Below are 18,981 nucleotides of genomic sequence, written 5' to 3'. Positions count from 1 at the left end.
ATATACCCTGTCTCTCAAGCCTTCGTTTCACATTGTAATCTGCCCCCTCCTTTTGGAATTGCTAGACATGGGTACAGCATATGTAATTTCAGGCCTCTTTATTTGTCAAATATGCACAAGTCTGCATGGTACATATCGAACAGTGGGCAAAGGATCACTATGACGTTGAAATCCTTCCCAACTATTAGGGGGCTCATCTCCGGACCGTTAAGGGCCCCGGAGGGGGCCATTTATACCGCAATGCATCCAGCTAACGGGAAGCACGGGCCTGGCCACTCTCCTGGGTTTCATATTGACTCTCTATTTTCTTTTTTCTTTTGAAAATGACATCTCAGAAGTAAATTATAGACAAGAATAGCGAAGGTATTGTGCGAAATGACCCATAAATAGTGAGCCCTGATGGTCAGGGGCAAAGCTCATTGCGATCCACTTGATTTCCATTCGCTACCGCGCGGCTCGTCTTCCCGAGAGGTTCCGCTGTTGTAAAAAAGCGGAGTTCCGACTTGTATTTTTCCCGCATATCCATCGAAAGACCTTTAGATACACGGAGTACTCCGTTGATAGCCAGTATCTAGACCCCGGATTCTTACCTCACTCTACAGGGCAAATGCTACATCACTAGTGGAAAAACTCATTGGGGCTTCTAATCTGCCGTTTGGTCTAGATTATCGATTGGATACAATGTACTCCGTGTTGTAGATAGATCTAGGCATATGGTGGCCACTGGATCGGTCTTATCACCGGCATTTAGCATCCTTTCTAGTTGTCTTTCCACGGCATTGTTTTGATGTCTTTTTTCGGTGTCCATGATCCCAAAAAAACTGTCACTTAATAATGTACACACAGTATATAGGCAATCGATTGCTCCTGCCGGCAAATAAAGTCTACATATGTAGCTTCCTATTTTTGAAATAGCCATAACGTTTGGCCATGGTAGGAGAACGTAGAATAACATTGAATGTTGAAGCCCTCCAGATGTCATTCATCTACCACTGACTTCACCCTCTTTAAGCTCAGCCTCAGGATCTAAGTCACCGCTCACTCCTGATAACGCTACTCTGCAATATTGTAAGCTAGAGGAATCCAAACCACTCGCCGCCCTTAACAACACCACTCAGCCATTTTTCAAGCCAGAGGGATCCAAGCCACCGCTCACCCCTCTTGATAACACCACTCCGCCACTATATTTCGATACAGAGGAATCCAAGCCACAGCGCGCTAACACGACAACGAGAGAAAGTACGGACCAGGAAGACCACGAGCGAACGTGGGAGCCTGATTCCGACTACGCTGAAGGCGATGCCGTTCTAGCTCGGGGGTGGCCACGCAACCATCTCAACCTCGCACAGCACGGGTTCCGTCACGTGTGGACCCACCGAAACGGATACCCTGAGGATGAGATCCCGGCAGACATTAAGGAATGGTTGGATGACAACGGCCAGCGCAGTAGGGATCTTCTTTTTCTTGTTTAGGGAACTTGGCAGCTAATCTCAACTACGACAATAGAATCTGTCCGAATGATCGGGCCCCTACGCAGTTTGGCATGGTTAGCGCGGCTTGGCGAACTCGTCGAAGCGATCGACGACCCTGCCTACCTTATCAAGGACGCCATAGAGATCGTTCCCTTTAGGGCAACCCTGTTGTGGCCAGTAGAGCGCCATATGGAAGAAGGAACGCTTCCTCGGGTAATCTAAGCGAAGGCCTTGGGAAACAAGCCGCTCATACCTTCGTCGTTAGTGACAGCAGTTGCTACTCCTACCCCAGACGCCATCAAAGAGACGTTAAAAGCCCCTAACCTCCGCAGCCTATACCGAAATTGTCGAATAGAACCATCACGGACGATTGATCGTACCAAGGTAACGTTCGATAAGAAGTTCGATTGATTGGAAGTTGGTATTAGGAAGCTCGTTAGAGCACCACTGGAGTTCCAAAACCTCTGGTATCGAGGCTAACACTTGATGAGTTGGAATCAAGTCTGGCGTTTTTCATTCCACAAACAAATAGCCACAATATCGATAACGAGTTTGGCCCTGGGATTTATACTGCCGACCATCTGAGCCATGCGCTCCCATTTGTTCGTGGTGGAGGCGCCATCATGGTTTTTAAAGACCCGGATAAACATCGCACTCGGGTTTGGGAGCCAGACTCGGAATCTTGGGGCTCTTTGGTAGCCAACTGGAAGCATCTCCCTCTTGAGATTGCCCAGCAAGTTCCAGAGGAGTACTACACCGCCGACTTCACGAAGGAACTAATATTTAACGAGGAGAGTAACGTGCGGAGTGCGCGTGGAGTCCTAACCCCTTCGGAAGAATACCAGCTGGTTGCCTGCAGCTATGGAGGATGCAAAGCTTTGTCTGATTCTCACCAGATGATTATCTTTATTACGCGGAACTAAGCGGCCGATTCTCAGCTTGGGAAGTCTTTTCTTTCCATGTACACACTAACAAAGTTAAGATTGCTCCGGCTCAACAGTCACTACTTGCTGCTACAATGTGATCACTTTTCCAATTCCACTTTTCGATCAACTTTGGCATCTCAATACATACAAAGGTACCCCGTAGGCTGGGAGAAATTACATAGCCACGGACCATGTGCATATAGCGTTGTACCCAAGTAGTACGTATCTACTCCGTAGGGCTACAAGACCCATGCATGGAGCCTAGACTGTAGTTGCCCCACCGGCATAAACTTCTTCGACCTCGTATAGATGGATATTACCGGGTATTTCTAGCCTGTCAAACTTCATAAGCCTAGGCGCTAAGACATGAAGCTCTTCTCAATTCGTGCCATTTACTGAACTTTGAACGATTTAACATGAGTCTAGCGGGTGACAGAAATGTCACTCTGGACTTTCAAAGACACTAGAGTACGGACTAGCCTGAAAGAACATGCTCCGTAGATATGGGCTAGAATTTATGGAGTACGTGGGTCTTGCAGAAAAGACAAGATAGTTCTAGCTGTAACGACGTATTGCATTTCCGACCCAGTACGTCCCTAATTGGGACATGATATTCATTGGCCAAAAGCAGAAAAGGAAACGACCACGCCCTGTCTACAAATAGTCTAGGAGATCTCCGGATACTTGTTCCTATAATGGTTGAATGACATGGACATGTAGTTTAGCTTTGGCAGGGATTGATGCGATGTACATGCCTAGATGTTATGGGTAAAGTCTCTGCCGATTAGGGCTAGGAACCGATGATATCTGTGGGTTATTGTATGGCTCGAGGACTTCAAATTTTTGCTGCTTAAGGGCGACCGTCAAGAGGTAGAATATGGCTACCTCGCACGTGAGCTTTTACAGGTGTAGCTTGACCGGCAGAGACATCCTCATGCTTGCCGATACAACTGACATTTGGGGCTCCACACTGTAAGTTTTGGGGTTCTCCATAGCTTTATTAGGGACTTTGGTTTGCACAAGTCCATCACTGGGAGGCTTGGGCAAGTAGTATTTTCAAATTTTCAAGGTGGTTCTTTTCCATTTAATCATCGGATTTGCCAAGTTTGGGGTCACTTGGTTAAACTACCGCGATAGGAATAGTTCTCAGGTTTTTCTATGGGCTGAAAGAGATTTGAGTGATCCTTGAGAGTTTTAGAATCATGATTATTGAGAAATCAAAATATACTATGGGCTAATTGAAAGTCTCTGGACTATGATTTTTCTCACGTCAACGTCATTGCATACACTTCGGACTTAGCTTATTTCATGATGGGCGGAGTTGATTTCTGACACCCTTTCAACCTCAAACTCAAGAAACTGTATAGCTAGACAAGTGAATTGATATTTCCTCATATAACCTTAGGGAAATGAAGCTATTCCAGAATGCGACTGATGAAACCGTAGCATCACGTGCTAGCCTCAGTGCGGTCTGGGTCCCCCACATGTAGGGGGCAAGTGTTCTACATCTGCTTGATAGCATAGCAAACGATTGAAATAACTTCAGTCTTTTACTTATATTGTGAGCTGGTGAGATCATGGAAAACCTTCATCCCTATCCTGGGACCTAATCCTCATTCGAACCCACCAGACGTCATCCTTTGCGACAAGCTCACTCACCATGGAGGACCTCAACGGCTTGAGTTGGTCCGACTCCAAACACACAAGCAAACCACCGCCAATGAGCTCTGGATACTTGTACCCAAGTATACCATCAAATGGCGGCTCTGGCAGGTCTACCCCGTTATCTGCGACCTCGAACCGCTCAAGCTCGCCATCAAAGCCCGCCACTTCTACCGGAGATAGCTTTGCGAATCTGGTCTCATTCAATTCTTCCGCCGGAAGCAAGAACCTTTCTCTCATAGAACAGCAGAAACGCTTGCAGGAGGAAAAGGCCAAGAAGGAAGCCGATAAACGCAGTCAATTTGAATCGCAATACGGAGGCCAGAACAACCAATTCTGGGACAACTTTGAAGGACATACGCGGAGCCCCGCATCCGTACCTACATCTCGATCTGTACCACCGCCTGCGGACGATGAGGATATCCTGGCCGCCTTCGATGCTGCCGCGCCGGTGGACGCGTCGACCAATTTCCCAGTACCCGACTCCTCGAGATCCTCGCCTCGAAGCGATATGAACCATCGCCCAGAACCTTCCAATGGGGGAATTTCCATGCAGGACAACGCAGGGGGTATGGACGCCTTTGATGATGATGACCCATTCGGCCTCAATCAATTGAAGCCGAAACCAGCCCCCCCTCCTCAGCCTCAACAGGGCGACGATGATGATTTCCTTGGTTTGCTCGGGAAGCCGGTATCAGATATCCCCCGCCAGGAACCACCTCCCACATCTTCCACACCCTCAGACCGAGGACGCGACCAAGATGCATCTCCTATGCCTTCCAACGAGGTCGATCGGGCTATTGCGGAGCTGGTGGACATGGGATTCCCGGCGGATAAATCTCGCCGGGCTTTGAATACCACAGAGTCCGGGACCGATGTACAGGCTGCTGTTGGTTGGCTTCTTACCCAGGCACATGCCGAATCTCGTCAGAAGACCGAAGGACACCCCAGTGCGACTCGATCTGCCGATCGTGCTGAAAGGAGCGATAGTCGTAACCGCGACAGGCCGTCGTGGATGAGAGAAGAAATGCCAGAATCTCGGTCACGCCAGGACAGACGGAGTCCAGCATCGGCGGACAAAGACCCTGCGCAGGTCGCCTCTCAATTTGGTAATAATCTGCTGAAATCCGCCGGTTCGCTTTGGAAGACTGGCAGCAAGAAATTCCAACAAGCTGTAAACGAATTCAATACTGAGAATGACCCCAGCCAGCCACGTTGGATGAAAGATGCATCCTCTCCACAAAATGAGCCTTCTTTGCAGCCGCAGCGTCCAGATCGTCGTGACCAGCCGACTCAATCCCAAAGAGAGCAGCAGGACTTCACTAATGAAGCGCTTCTTCTTGAGTCTGGAGATGGTCGGCCGCAGAAACCTTCTCGTCCTCGTGAAAGCCACCACCCCGACCCGAGAAGCCAGCCTCCTCGTAACCAACAGGCCCCCGGCGCTGTACAGCCGAGGCAACAACCTAACTTCCTCCAGCGTCCATCCAGACCAAGCTCTCAAGATCCTAAATCTCGGCTTTCGCGGTTTGCTGAAGAGCAGCCGGCGCAAGCATATGTTAGTCCCGCGAGACGCAAGCGACCTCAGGCCACACCGCCGCCTTCTGAGTCTACTGTCGATCTATTTGATTCTACCGCTCCTTCTGCTAGTCGTTCAAAGCCTCCCACCCCTGCCCAGACTGCTACGCCTCCGCAACGCTCAGTCTCCATCCCCGTACGCCCCAAAGCCCCAACACGGTCTATTCCGCCTGTGTCTCCAGAGGCACTTCAATCGACACATCGGCACCGCGCAAAGGCCGCAGAGTCATACAAAAGAGGCGACTACGCAGCAGCCCATCAGAGCTTCTCCACGGCTCTTGGTATGCTCCCCGATAAGCATCCTATCACCATTATCATCCGCAGCAATCGTGCCATGACAGCCCTGAAAATCGGCGAACCCAAGTCTGCCATTGATGATGCCGACATCATCCTAACATTCATTGGTCCATCTAAGGGCGAATCGGAGGCAATCGATCTCTGCACTGGGGAATCGCCTAAACCTATGAAAGATTTCTTCGGCAAGGCTTTAATGCGCAAAGCTGAAGCTTTAGAGCAACTCGAGCGCTGGGGTGATGCCGCACAGGCGTGGAAAATGGCTGTAGAGTCTGGTCATGGTGGCAGCACGAGTATCCAAGGCCGGAACCGTTGCGAGAAAGCAGCTGGTATCAACAAGCCTCAATCTAAGCCTGCAACCCCCGCTAGTAAAAGGCCTTCACCTCCGCCTAAGAAGGCTTCGGCTATGTCCGGTCTCACGGCCACGTCTGCATCTGGGTCAGACTTTGAAGCAGTCAGTCGTCTGCGGCAAGCCAACGAGGCGGCTGAGCGCGCCGACGAAGAGAAGTTTGCTCTTTCTGAGAGCGTCGACGCGAGAATTGCCGCCTGGAGGAATGGCAAGCAAGACAATTTGCGTGCATTGCTGGGTAGCCTGGATTCTGTGCTATGGCCCGAGGCTGGGTGGAAGAAGATTGGCTTGTCGGAGCTGGTTTTGCCGAATAAGGTTAAGATTCAGTACATGAAGGGAATTTCCAAGGTGCATCCTGATAAGGTATGTTTGCCCCCTTCTTAGGCGGCATTGGCTGCATCTCATCTGGTGGTCAACTAACGTTCCCTATTAGATCTCTACTACTGCTACTACTGAGCAGCGTATGATTGCTGGATCTGTGTTCGGAACCCTGAATGAAGCGTGGGATAAGTTCAGAGCTGAAAATAACCTCTGAGAATTCCTATTTCCCTGTTGATACCATCTACCCCAATGTCACTACTTGCATCTCATGATCCTATTAGAAGGCGGCCTTCATAGCGTCTTTGTCCTATACATAGAGAATTCCCATATGAGGGGTTGCCTTCTTTATGGTTCTGATCCTCTGTAGTACTCATTCATCGCCGTTGGTTCGATATCGGAGGAGTTGACGACCACCAGCTTGACACCAGGATTGCGTAAAATGCGAATAATTCAAGAGCCTTTTGAGTAAATGATATGGGCGGTGTAGACTGTCTTCTAACGCAACAGTGCCTCAATCTAGCTATGGAAATTTTATGCTAACGAAACAAATCACTGGTATCTATTCATCCTCATGCCTCGGTGCTCTCTTCCACCTTTTCTTCCTCAGCCTTATCTCCCGATCCTGGCTGCGGATTTTCTTCCAATTTCTTCTGTTCGTCGCGAAGCCTTGCTCGTTCCGCTGCAGCCTCTCTCTTCATTTGCTTCTTGCTTATCTTCGGCTCATCGGGCTTAGCGACCTTGGCGGACGGCCATTGATCCCGGCACTTTTGCTCTTGTTCTTCAGACCAAGCCCGAGGCAGGATCGCAAAGACCAGGTATGATGTGTGAGTTCGGAGGTCTGGCTCTGACCGATGCGTCAAACGACCCTGAGCATATAAGGGGACATCGGTCTTCTCTTTATAGAACGGAGTCTCCTTCGCAATTGGCTGATAATCTGGATCGTCTTTGCTCGCTCGGTTGTCACGGATGAGCTTCGCACGTTGTTCATCACTGCGAAGCTTTGCGACAGCCTCCTCAACCGTCTTTGGATACAATGTAGCTCCGCGTACGCCCTCGGTATCCAGCCCGATACGTTCCCGTTTGACGTCAAGTCGACGCTGAGCGACTTCCACCATTGAAATATTCAGCCATGACAGCTTCCGCATAGTGCGGATTGTACGCTCAGCCTGCTCGAGACAGGGCGAGAATGTGCACAGATAAGCGGGCGACTCAGGGTCGAGAGCCGATTCCTGCCCAGGAGGCGGATTGCGCACGAGATGTTTCAATGCGAGCCAGGGAGCGGGTAGATCCAGGAAGATGGCATTGGCCTTGGGCGATTTGCCGGTTTTGGGATCGCCCAACAGAAATCCGTCTTCGTAGACATCGCGATGCGTAGCCTCCACTATCCCGTCCAGACCGTGGTCTTTCAGTTCCTGCCGCACTTTGGCCGCGCGCTGTTCGTGGAATTCAAAACTGCATACTTTTCCCAGTCGTTGCCGTTTGGTCGCTCCGTCGGTCCCGGGATACCCGTTGAAAACGGCGCGAGCAGAGGCGTGTGTGAATGAGCCGCTACCGGCTCCGGCTTCAATGACTGTGCAACCAGGTCGTGCGCGGAGTCGGTGGAGGATGTAGCTGTAGTCTGGGGTGTAGACAACCTGCGTGCGGTGGGGAAGAGATATGGTCCACGCTTCGGGGGTCGGGGCGAGGATGTGCAGGAAACCACTTTCCGCTGAGACGGGGGCTCTTAATGATGGCTTCTTCTTCTCCTCCTCTGCGCCGGTTGTTGTTGCGTCGGCATCGAGTTCTTCAGCCTTGCGCTTGGCGGATTGGTTGCGACCGCGCGAGCCTGTGTCGACTTTTGAAGCGACAACCTGCGAGCCCCAAGTTTGCCCAATCAAAGTGCTGTGTGGGAATGAACCGAAGCGGGTGTTGGTGACCTTGCCTTCCCAATAGCCTTGGTTCTCATCGTCATGGTCGCGGAGGATCGTCGGGATGATCTGATCGCGACGGAGTTGCAGGAGGGCGAGGCTATCTGCTTCGGTTTGGGCGTTCCGGGTGAAGAATGGGGACGGCATAGTGAGTAATATCAATGAGCGAAATTGATATGGACAATCCCTAACTTGAGGCTGGAACTTGCCTCTCCGCAAAAGAAAAAATGTTGCCATGCTCATTACCTGATCGGGCCATAAATTAGGGCTCAGGGCTCGGTCCTCCCATCCCCAGTTGCCGCCAATCACAGCGAGTCCGCAGTTGATGGATGAGTCGATCTGGTCCTGACAAGAGCCCCTCCCCCTCCATTTGTCTTTGTTTTCTTTATGCTCTCCCCCCGATCCTCCCTTCTTTCCTTTCCTTTCTTCTCACCGTCCAAACACCGGCTTTTATTGTCTGTTAATTCTTTCAGGTCTATGTCTTCTCGCCAGCAGCCGCCATGGCGGCAACCGGCCTCCAGCCCGGACGCGCAACTGCCTCCATTGAAGGTGTGGAACTCGTTGACCAAGTCCAAGACCCCTTTCGTCCCGATCGACCCTGCGGGCAAGAAAGTTGTGTGGTACGCGTGCGGACCGACCGTTTACGACGATGCGCATCTTGGACATGCCCGAAACTATGTTAGCACCGATATCATTCGGCGAATTATGCGCGACTACTTCAAGTTTGATGTCAACTTCGTTATGAACATTACAGATGTGGACGATAAGGTATTACTCGGCGCTGTGTATATGGATACAGTCTCAAGCGTGGTGACTCACCAATCCTATAGATCATCCTCCGCGCCAGACAACAACACCTGTTTAACGAATTCGTCACTGTCAACCCTACGATTACCCCGGAGGTTCTAGACACCGCCAAATCCGCTTTCGTTGCCTACTTAAAGAAGAACCTTCCCTTGCTCGAATCTGAACTCCCCCCCTCGCAGTACCAGAAGGAGGTTGAAAAAACTTACGCAACTATCTTGAACGGCGGAGCTTTGCCAGGAAACGAGAAGGCAGGCGATGATGAGGCCAAGGTTAAGATGCACATCAAGACGGCTGCGTCGGCCGCAAAAGTCATCGCGCAGGCGGAAACCCGTGATGGCTCGAGTGCCGACCCTGCTCTCTTCGCTGAGTCATTCTACTCGAACGCGCAGGATCTGCTTTTGCCTTACCTCGATGCCCTGAAGGGTGCATTGGTTGATGCGGACGATCACAGCATCTTCACCAAATTGACCAAGAGATATGAAGACCGCTTCCTTAAGGATATGCGGGACCTGAATGTTCTTGATCCCACCGAGTTGACTCGCGTGACGGAATATGGTGATGAGATTGCGGCCTTTGTGGATCGCATCGTTAAGAATAACTTTGGATATGCTACAAAGGACGGATCGGTGTACTTTGATATCAATGCGTTCGAAGCTGCGGGCCACCCGTACGCTCGCCTTGAGCCATGGAGTCGGTCAGACAACAAACTGGCTGCAGAGGGCGAAGGCTCTTTGGCCAGCAAGACAACAGAGAAGCGTGGACCTTCCGATTTCGCTCTCTGGAAGTCGTCCAAGCCAGGCGAGCCGAGCTGGTCCAGCACCTGGGGCAAGGGCCGCCCTGGTTGGCACATCGAATGCTCAGCCATGGCATCAGCCCGGCTGGGCAACCAGATGGATATCCACTCTGGTGGTATTGATCTTGCCTTCCCGCACCACGACAATGAGCTTGCCCAGAGCGAGGCATACTGGCACGGTGACCACAAGCATGAGCAATGGGTTAACTACTTCCTGCACATGGGCCATCTGTCTATCCAAGGATCCAAGATGTCCAAGTCGCTGAAGAACTTCACTACCATCCGAGAAGCGCTTGATCGCAAAGACTGGACGCCGAGAAGTCTGCGCATTGTTTTCCTCCTTGGTGGGTGGAAGGACGGCGTTGAGATCACAGAGGACCTGGTAAACACTGGCAGTTCATGGGAGGAGAAGGTGAACAACTTCTTCCTCAAGGTGAAGGATCCTGCGGCTCTCCAGTCGTCAGGCACTGACACCACCTTTGCTGTTGATCTCGAAGCGGCTAAGAAGACAGTCAACGACCAGCTCTGTGATTCTTTCAACACTCCTGCTGTCATGGCGTCAATCTCAGAACTCATCTCCAAGTTCAACATTGTCGACAAGGCCACCGTGCCTTCCGCGGACGTTCAGGCTGCAGCCCAATGGGTTACCTCCATGGTGAACATTTTCGGTCTCAACGGCACCGCCTCGGCTGACAGCACTGAAGTTGGCTGGTCTGGTATTGATATCCCCGAGGAGGCCAAGGCCTACCTGTACCCTCTATCAGCTATGCGTGACTCTCTCCGTGATGCCGCGCGGTCCAAGGCTGGAATCTCCGCCAAGGACCTGGAGGCGGCAGTTGCCAAGGCATCAGTATCCCAAGAGGCCTCCGAAGCTGCTAAGCCATACGCTGAGCTTTTCTCCAACTTCCGTGCCAAGGTGGTGTCTTTGGAGTCATCTGATTCCATTGGCAAGGATATTCTTGCCCTGTGCGATCGGGTGCGAGACATCGACCTCTTCGATGTTGGTATCGCCCTCGAAGATCGGGAGAACCAGCCTGCCCTGGTCCGGCCAGTCACCCAGGAGATGCTTAAGGCACGGGAAGAAAAGGAAACCCGGGCTCTCCAAAAACAAGCCGAGAAGCTGAAGAAGGAGCAAGAGGCTCTCAAGAAGGCAGAGAAGGGCAAGCTGAGCCACCTGGAGATGTTCCGCACCAACGAGTACAGCGCCTGGGACCCGGAAGGTCTGCCTACCCACGACACTGCCGGTGAGGAGATCACTAAAAGCCGGGCGAAGAAGCTCCGCAAAGACTGGGAGCGCCAGAAGAAGGCACATGAGGCGTGGTTGGCTACCCAGGCCAAATAAAAGCCAAAAACAAAGAGAGCATATTATTTTTAAACACCTAGTTTGCTAGGTATCGGTATCTTGGGGGTGGGTTTCCACTTTGCATCGCGTGGCGTTTCTCTCGACATATATCCTTCTTATCCTATACAATGCGAACATTGCCTGGTTGGGATACTTCAAGCACCATATGCTTTTAATTTGCTCAGTATATGTAGTTCAAGTAATTGTTATGACATGCTGTAAACTTTCGAGGTTTCCCAAAACCTTTGACGCTTTTGACCCAGCTCCAGCGCGCTCATACATACTATACATACTTCCGTCATACTTTCTAGCGCGTTATCCCATGCTGCACCACAATAACACACAGTGCTAGACATAGTGCTATATGTAGAGTGCATATGATTCGGGAATATGTACAATGATCGGCCCACTATAAGATCATTCGGGCCGACAAATCCGTGCCTCCTGCGGAGTATGGTGCCCCGGAAACCCCCCATTAAATGCATTATGGGGTTGGAGGAAGTGGAATACCCATTTCCCTCCTTCTTTCTCCTTTCCTTCCTCCACCAGACCCTAGTTTACTCGTTCACTGGACCACCGGTTTCAAATTTAGTATCCTACACTCAAGATGGCAGTACAGACAGGCCTCGACTATATGCGTTCGCGCACACTGATCGACTGTGATACCATGGACGACGAAGGTGAGCGGACTGGCCCTTCGACATAGAGATCTCGTTTTCAGATACCTGACTACTTCTTAGTTGCTAAAACCCTGGGACCATTCCAGGACTGCACTTCTAATCAAGTAAGCACATGAACATGCGACGCTAGGATATGAAGCCAACAGCACAGGCTATTGCACTCGGCGAGCTTTCTAAGCCAGAACGGGCTGAAGTCATTGCTGTCTCGCGGGCAGATGCGATGTCATTGCATCCAAAGTATTCATCCATTGGTGTCGAAGAGTTGGCTGCCGAGATTGCGGTGAGTTGTTGTTTCGATTATAGCATGGGTTTGATGAAAGTCAACTAATATTGATTAATAGATGGTTAGATTGGCTCTAGGAATGGCAAAACACATTCATGGACGTGCCCACGTACAGGTTAATCCTTACTATTCGTACTCTTCTGAGAAGATTGTCGTCAATGCACTCCGTTTGTTCCACTCCTATTGATATCGTTCTTGTTCAAACGTGCGCTAATCATATTGTTTTATAGGAATTGTGCAATTATTCCAGTATGTCCAGCCCGGCTTCGACGTCGATCGCATTTCTATCAAGATTCCGAGTACATGGGAAGGCATGATGGCCTGCCGCACGCTTGAATTAGCGGGTGTGCGTACTTTGGCAACCACTCTGTTTAGCATGACTCAAGCTGTACTCGCAGCTGAGGTCGGCTGTACTTATATCGCGCCCTACGTGAACGAACTGAAGGTGCATGTCCAAGCAGGGCAAGTACTCACTTAATTCTTCTTCGAAATCCTGCCTGACACTTTTCCAATGTTAGTTACGTGGACAATGCGAAATTGCTCCCGCTTTGCGCTGCCATTCAGAACTACTACAAGTCCATCAATTCGCCCACCAAAGTCCTCCCTGCTAGCTTGACTTCTGTCGAGGAGATTTTCTTCCTCGCTGGAGTGGATCACCTCACCATTGCACCAGCTCTGTTGACACAATTGACTCAGCCTTATGCAGGAAATGTCAAGTCGCTTATTGATATTGCGCCGACACTTCCAATCCCGACGCAGGGCGTCTCTTTCATCAACGACCCTGGAAGCTACCAGATCACATTTGCTCGAGACCTTGGTGGTGCTAGTCACATCAAGTTGACCGAGGTAAGTAGATACACTGATCGACTTTTAAGCTTCGCTGACAGAGACCAAGGCTATAAACATCTTCTGTGATGCCCAGGACAAGTTGGGGCTGCTCATGAAGGTAGCTGCATGAATTATGTAGCCCACAATTAAGACAACACTCATCTTATTTGAGCCGTATCTTAATAAATTGCATGGAATAGAAGGAAATGAAAGAAATCAACACCTAAAATGCCGTATACTTCTAGAGCACGTGACCCGACGTCATCTACCTTTCATCTGTGGATTTCTCCAATTCTCTTCGCGCACCTCTAATTGCATCTATTTACAACTTGCACAGAGCTGGTATTTCCAGCGACTATAACTGTTTATATTGGTATTCGATTATTGCATTGTTTTGCTCCCCAATCCTCTATCGCGAATACTTGAATTTGAATCGCACAGTTCGCCTGCAAGATGTTTCCCTCGCAGGCGGCTAATTTTAACATCGAGGCCCTTAGCGGCATCTGCGGGTAAGTTCGACAATTGAACTTCAATTTTTTTCTTCTTTGGTGTTTTCTCGTTAGCTGTCATGTTCATTTAATGCATGCGTATGCGACATCGGATCTAAATCTACTTGGCTTGGCGATCCCTGCATGTTTTGTTTTGCTTAATCCAATACTGACCAATCTAGATCGATTTCTATTTCCTGCTGGGTCGTCGTTTTCTCCCCTCAAATCATCGAGAACTTCCGACGTGGCTCCGCAGACGGCCTCTCTCTTATCTTCCTCATCATCTGGTTGGCTGGCGATGTGTTTAACATCCTCGGTGCCGTCCTACAGGGCGTGCTCCCTACCATGATCATCCTTGCGGTGTACTACACTTTAGCAGATATTGTCCTGCTGGGGCAATGCTTTTACTACAGGGGTTTCAACCTCAAGGAAGAGCTATCCCCCTCGGCCACACCGGACCTGTTTGCAACCAACGGGACTTCCGATGCGGAGCGCGATGGCGCCGACCATCAACCAGAACCAACAGAGACATCATCACTCATCCCGAAGCCCAGCCGCCAAGCTGTAAATGTAACTGGACAGCTACCCCAAGACCGCACGCGTCCACTCTCCTCTGGAAGACGGCAGTCGGCAACCTCCTACCATGATATCTTCCATTCATCGGTAGACGGCACCCATCTGTCACCCGCAACGCCCTTCATCGAACCAACAACCGATGCCGCGTGCCGCCATGCTCAACGCGCCCGTCGCCGCCGCATTTCCGCCCTCCAATCAATTCTTTTCAACCTCACCGCCGTCGCTCTAGTCTGTGCTGCAGGTGTGCTGGGCTGGTTCGTCAGCCCAGCAGCAAAGTCATCATCACCAGACCCGGAACCTCTTGCTATGGATGTTCTAGGTCAAGTGTTCGGCTATTTCTGTGCAGCTTTGTATCTTGGGTCACGCCTGCCCCAGCTTCTTTTGAACTACCGCCGCAAATCAACGGATGGTGTTTCCCTGCTGTTCTTCCTCTTTGCTTGCATCGGGAACTTGACTTACGTGCTCTCCATTCTAGCATACTCGCCTATTTGCCATGGCGGGTCTTCCGAGGAGATCATGGGGCACCGTCACCGTGCGCAGTGTCGTCCTGGTGAGGCAGCTGCACTGTATGGGCGGTATGTATTGGTGAACCTGTCGTGGTTGATCGGCAGTGCTGGCACGCTGCTGCTGGATATGGCAATCTTTACACAATTCTTCCTGTACCGTGATGACAAGGCTGATGAGGAGGAAGAGTAAATACTCGAAATTTAGATGTGATTTACTGCACGTACACCAATGTTTGAAATGATACTTCGGAGTGGATCTCCCCCTACTTGCCTCTGGTCTAGTTTTATCGTATTACCAGTACCTGTGCTTAATAATACCCCTGTTCTATAGTACGGAAACAATACTACATCCATTATACGTGAAGTAGAGGTCAAGATCTTAATGAGCCAGGTAGGTCGGGATAAGCCACGCAAGGTGTAATAACTTGGAGCAAAGAAACAAGTTCAATTCGCTGGTTATTTTGCCTGGATATGACACGTTACTCCCTAATGCGTTGAGGCCTGGCTGCTAACCATGATGTTCTGATCTGATATTCAATCGTTATATGTCCATCTTAGTACATGATTTCTCTCTTCTTCAAACATTGCACCAGAAACCCGGGGAGTTGCAAGGCCTATCAGGTCCAGTTATGATGCTGCGCTGAACACGCCGCCACTTGTACATGGATATATGGCAGCGAGACTTACCAGTACCAGCAAGCTCCGTGATCCTAGGCGCGGTTGATAATATTCCATCACTTTTGTTAAGGAAACACTGTCGGTCAATTAGCCTCGACGAAACCATATTACGGTTCGCCAAGGACCCCCTGATCTGCGAGGAGCCGGCCAAATTCGAACTAACCAAGTGATACATGCGGAACACACTTTTGCGCCTCGGGCACAGTGGGAGGTAAACTAGCGGTCAATTCTGATTTTCAGAAATCCTAATTTTCAGGCTGTGCTCGCTAGACGGGAGATGTTTGCCATGAAGCAGGGATTGCGCAGATGTTGGGTCGTTACAGCCATGAACTATCAGAGGTCGGCGACTTGAGCCTGAAACATTACAATAATCTTAGAGCATCCCATACTCATAGCGTCCCTTTGCACTTGAGGGGGGTATATTAGCTCAACGCGGCTGACGGGGAGGTAACTTTACCCCTGAGCCAACCATCCCTATCGTGATGCGGGTGTCTCGACCTGAGCAGACTAGCATAACCATACTAGCGCCGAACCATGGCTTGCGGGACCAAGGATCGGTAAAAAAAAACAGAAGTCGTTCGGGGGTGTAGGGGTTGGCGCCAATATAAGATTCACGGAGAACGAATAGAACTCAGGCGAAGTCCGAGCCCTAAGCGCCCATAGCCTATCATTTTAGCTTCGAGTTTCCTTTCTTGCAGCCCCCTAAGCTGACTTGTAAAACCAAGTTCATTCCTAGTGCTATTGACGATCCCATATCGCGATACTTGATCTATAAGATCCGTGGGGGCTTCCTAGCCAACAATATATCGGGAGTTTGCTGCTAAGTTGGGTTTCATTCTTTGCCTTGATTCCAGCCCAACTTTCCAGATGTCATTCCCGGGGAAGCCGGAATGTGTATATATACTCCAATTTGATCGCACCTTGGAGAGAATAGAATCATTCGGAGACCAACTCAACATACAAAGCAAACGTTAGCAAAACAACCATCCACGACAATCTTGTCACCCAAGACAAACTGTCGACTATTTTACTCAAACAACCGACCATCATGCCGTCCTCTACAAAAAGGATAGTGTATGCTGATACCACCGGAATGGGCAGCTGGTCCGAATTTCCGGACGGCGTCGAGGCTCATAAACTCGGGACATGCTCTGTCATGGCAATTGTCAACGAGGAAGGCTTTTTACTCTCTAACGCTTCCTCAGACGGGTTTAGGGAAATCCCTGCTGTACACAGTCTGTGTGACGTCTACGAAAAAAGCAAATGGATATTCGGCAACAAGGATGTGAATGTGTGGATTGTGTACGCTCAAGAGAACGCCAATAAAGGACAGGAGATTAAGTTCTTTATGCAGAGAGTCCGGCCTGCTCGGGTGTTTGAGCAGGTGTATAATGGGGAATCTTTCATGAAACCGCCTAGTGAAGAAGGTGCTCAAGTTTGCCTGAAGTTGGTGGGTGGGACTGCCGTGGCTACCTTGCGTCGGCAAGATGGAGGTGGGTGTCCTATTCGGCTTTCTGGGGATGGGACGACTGTGGTGTGTCCATAGAGGGTGGGAGCAGGGTCGGATGAGAATGGGCTTGGGGTTTGGATTCGAATATCTATTTGGTTGGTGTTTGGAAGGGAGTTTTAATATCGAAGTGATTGGAGTCTACGAATTGAACTACTTACTTTTCGAAACCAAGATTAATCAGGAAGTTTGGAAGTTTGGAAGCTAGTAAATTGAGACATATTTCACAACAAATAATTGTGATACCTGAGAAACACCTCGCTACATGCGGCTTAGCAATGAGAATGAGAATAATAGCAAGTGAAAAATCATTCAGGGTGAGCTTCCACCTTCCCCTTTGAAACCTCAGACCAATTCGTGCTCAGGGATGTTCCTTGGCTTTCGGTGTAGCTTTTGATCATAGCTCGACGCGTCTCCGGGTCAGCACCAGCATACAGCTTCTTAAAGAACCCGTCGACAGCATCGCCACCTTCGCCATCCGATTCCTCAGATACGTCTCCACCATCCCCTGTCTTGTCCTTTGGCTGCTTTCCAGTGAGCGAGGATGCGACTTTATCCCAGTCCTTGGTTCCGTGGCGTGACGAGGTTGGGTAAGAAGGGCCCGCAGTAGCTGGCGTCTGTTGAGCGGCTGGACGGTCGGTGATCTCAGTGGGGTTAGTGGCTAAACCTTCGAGAGCACTCCATTTCTGGCCAGCTGTCTTCTTTCGCAGAGTGAGTTCAATCTTGGTGCTCTTGACTGAGACCTTGGACTCGGCGGGATTGATAGCTGCATAAAGCGGGTCGAGAGTGAAGTCGTATTCAGATCCAGATGGGAGAGGGAATTGCAGCGAGACCTTTTGCAGAATTAATTTCGAATTTCGAATAAAAAAAAAAAAAAAAAAAAAAAAAAGAGTTGAGCACAAGAATACATACCAAAGCTTCTTCTATTTCAACTACGACATTTTCCTTTGGGATCCCCTTAACATAAAGAGTCACAACGACAGAATCCTGTGACTGATACCACTCATGGCGAACCTTCTCCTGGGCAGCAGGAGTAGATGTAGCACCGATGTTTGAGTTTTGAATTCTAGCAGCCAAAGCAGCCTCCGATGCAGATAGGGTAGAACCTCCTGATAGCTCAGGCTCGGGCTGCTGCGAGGCTCCGGTCACCTCCACGTTCTTGCCAGCCTTGAGGGCCTTCCACTGAGCCTTGACCTCCTCTCCAGTGGGAACGTTGGTAGAAGATGGGTACTCGGTGACAGATACAATGCGCTTCGAATCGTCCTTAGGCAACTCCGCCAGCTTGCGTTGAAGTTTAGCAGTCCAAATCGGCATCTGGGCACTGTAATTGTTTCTGGGACCTCCCCATCCGGATCCCGGTCCTCCCATGGCAGCCTGGACCTGCTCCGATTTGTTCTCTGGGGCTTTCTCGCTCTTGGTTTTCTTTGCAATGATGTCAAACACAAATTCTGCATCTCCATACCGCTCAAGTTGGTAGAGGGACACGGCGCGGCGCATCTGAGCAGAGAGGATCAATTCACGGTTTCCACGCTCTTTGGCGAGCTGGAGCGCGATTTCAGCATCGTTGAGTGCGGCCTGGTAGTTGGGTCCACCATCTGCGGGCTTGAGGCGCGAATAGGCAGTTGATCGCGAAATGTAGTATGCCGGAGCGCGGGGTAGCTCGCTCAAGGCGTGGGTGTAGTGCTCGATAGCAACGGGGTAGTTGGATTCGGCAGAGGCCTTGTCACCTTGGGATGCAGCATTCATGATGGTATCGGTGTCTAGCTCTGGTTTAGAAAAACTGTACGTGAGTGCCAGCGTGAAGGGAGCAATGAGCCGCATTGGCCCAAGCTCCTGTGGATCAATCATCGAGTCACGTGATATAGAGTCTGTGAGGGGAAGATGAGGGGAAAGAGAAGGAAAGAAAAAGGAAGAGAAGAGATTTTATACAAACGCAGTACAGCTACGCGTGTGCCTCAATTAAATCGCTGAATAGACCCCTTCATTA

At 50.2% G+C, this 18,981-nt stretch overlaps 7 protein-coding genes across 7 annotated transcripts; 5 read left to right on the top strand and 2 right to left on the bottom strand.

Moving 5' to 3' along the window:
• Positions 1-930: 930 nt before the first annotated feature.
• Positions 931-2,395, top strand: N7447_002461 (uncharacterized protein; the record flags this gene model as incomplete). Its single annotated transcript, XM_057226736.1, has 4 exons — positions 931-933; positions 1,074-1,446; positions 1,507-1,685; positions 1,964-2,395. 4 exons carry the CDS (start codon positions 931-933, stop codon positions 2,393-2,395), a joined length of 987 nt encoding a protein of 328 aa, XP_057090752.1.
• A 1,663-nt stretch (positions 2,396-4,058) lies between these two features.
• On the top strand, positions 4,059-6,813 carry N7447_002460 (UBA/TS-N domain protein; the record flags this gene model as incomplete). Its single annotated transcript, XM_057226735.1, has 2 exons — positions 4,059-6,641; positions 6,712-6,813. 2 exons carry the CDS (start codon positions 4,059-4,061, stop codon positions 6,811-6,813), a joined length of 2,685 nt encoding a protein of 894 aa, XP_057090751.1.
• A 355-nt stretch (positions 6,814-7,168) lies between these two features.
• trm61 (tRNA 1-methyladenosine methyltransferase subunit GCD14) lies at positions 7,169-8,653 on the bottom strand (the record flags this gene model as incomplete). Its single annotated transcript, XM_057226734.1, has 1 exon — positions 7,169-8,653. One exon carries the CDS (start codon positions 8,651-8,653, stop codon positions 7,169-7,171), a length of 1,485 nt encoding a protein of 494 aa, XP_057090750.1.
• A 240-nt stretch (positions 8,654-8,893) lies between these two features.
• N7447_002458 (cysteine--tRNA ligase) lies at positions 8,894-11,448 on the top strand (the record flags this gene model as incomplete). Its single annotated transcript, XM_057226733.1, has 2 exons — positions 8,894-9,274; positions 9,337-11,448. 2 exons carry the CDS (start codon positions 8,894-8,896, stop codon positions 11,446-11,448), a joined length of 2,493 nt encoding a protein of 830 aa, XP_057090749.1.
• A 592-nt stretch (positions 11,449-12,040) lies between these two features.
• N7447_002457 (Aldolase-type TIM barrel) lies at positions 12,041-14,999 on the top strand (the record flags this gene model as incomplete). Its single annotated transcript, XM_057226732.1, has 9 exons — positions 12,041-12,128; positions 12,189-12,232; positions 12,280-12,408; positions 12,470-12,578; positions 12,642-12,877; positions 12,976-13,257; positions 13,307-13,357; positions 13,681-13,748; positions 13,910-14,999. Coding segments are annotated over 9 exons (2,097 nt in total), but the record flags the coding sequence as incomplete, so codon positions are not given.
• A 1,536-nt stretch (positions 15,000-16,535) lies between these two features.
• On the top strand, positions 16,536-17,033 carry N7447_002456 (uncharacterized protein; the record flags this gene model as incomplete). Its single annotated transcript, XM_057226731.1, has 1 exon — positions 16,536-17,033. One exon carries the CDS (start codon positions 16,536-16,538, stop codon positions 17,031-17,033), a length of 498 nt encoding a protein of 165 aa, XP_057090747.1.
• Positions 17,034-17,302: 269 nt separating this feature from the next.
• N7447_002455 (co-chaperone SGT1) lies at positions 17,303-18,740 on the bottom strand (the record flags this gene model as incomplete). The annotated part of the gene is made up of 2 exons (XM_057226730.1): positions 17,303-17,827; positions 17,907-18,740. The coding sequence occupies 2 exons, from the start codon at positions 18,738-18,740 to the stop codon at positions 17,303-17,305; spliced, it is 1,359 nt and encodes a 452-aa protein (XP_057090746.1).
• Between the last annotated feature and the right edge of the window lie 241 nt (positions 18,741-18,981).

The sequence above is a fragment of the Penicillium robsamsonii genome, assembly GCF_028829455.1.
Source record: "Penicillium robsamsonii strain IBT 29466 chromosome Unknown utg000001l_segment0_segment0, whole genome shotgun sequence".
NCBI classification, from domain to species: domain Eukaryota; kingdom Fungi; phylum Ascomycota; class Eurotiomycetes; order Eurotiales; family Aspergillaceae; genus Penicillium; species Penicillium robsamsonii.
This window is presented reverse-complemented; position numbering and strand designations above follow the sequence as displayed.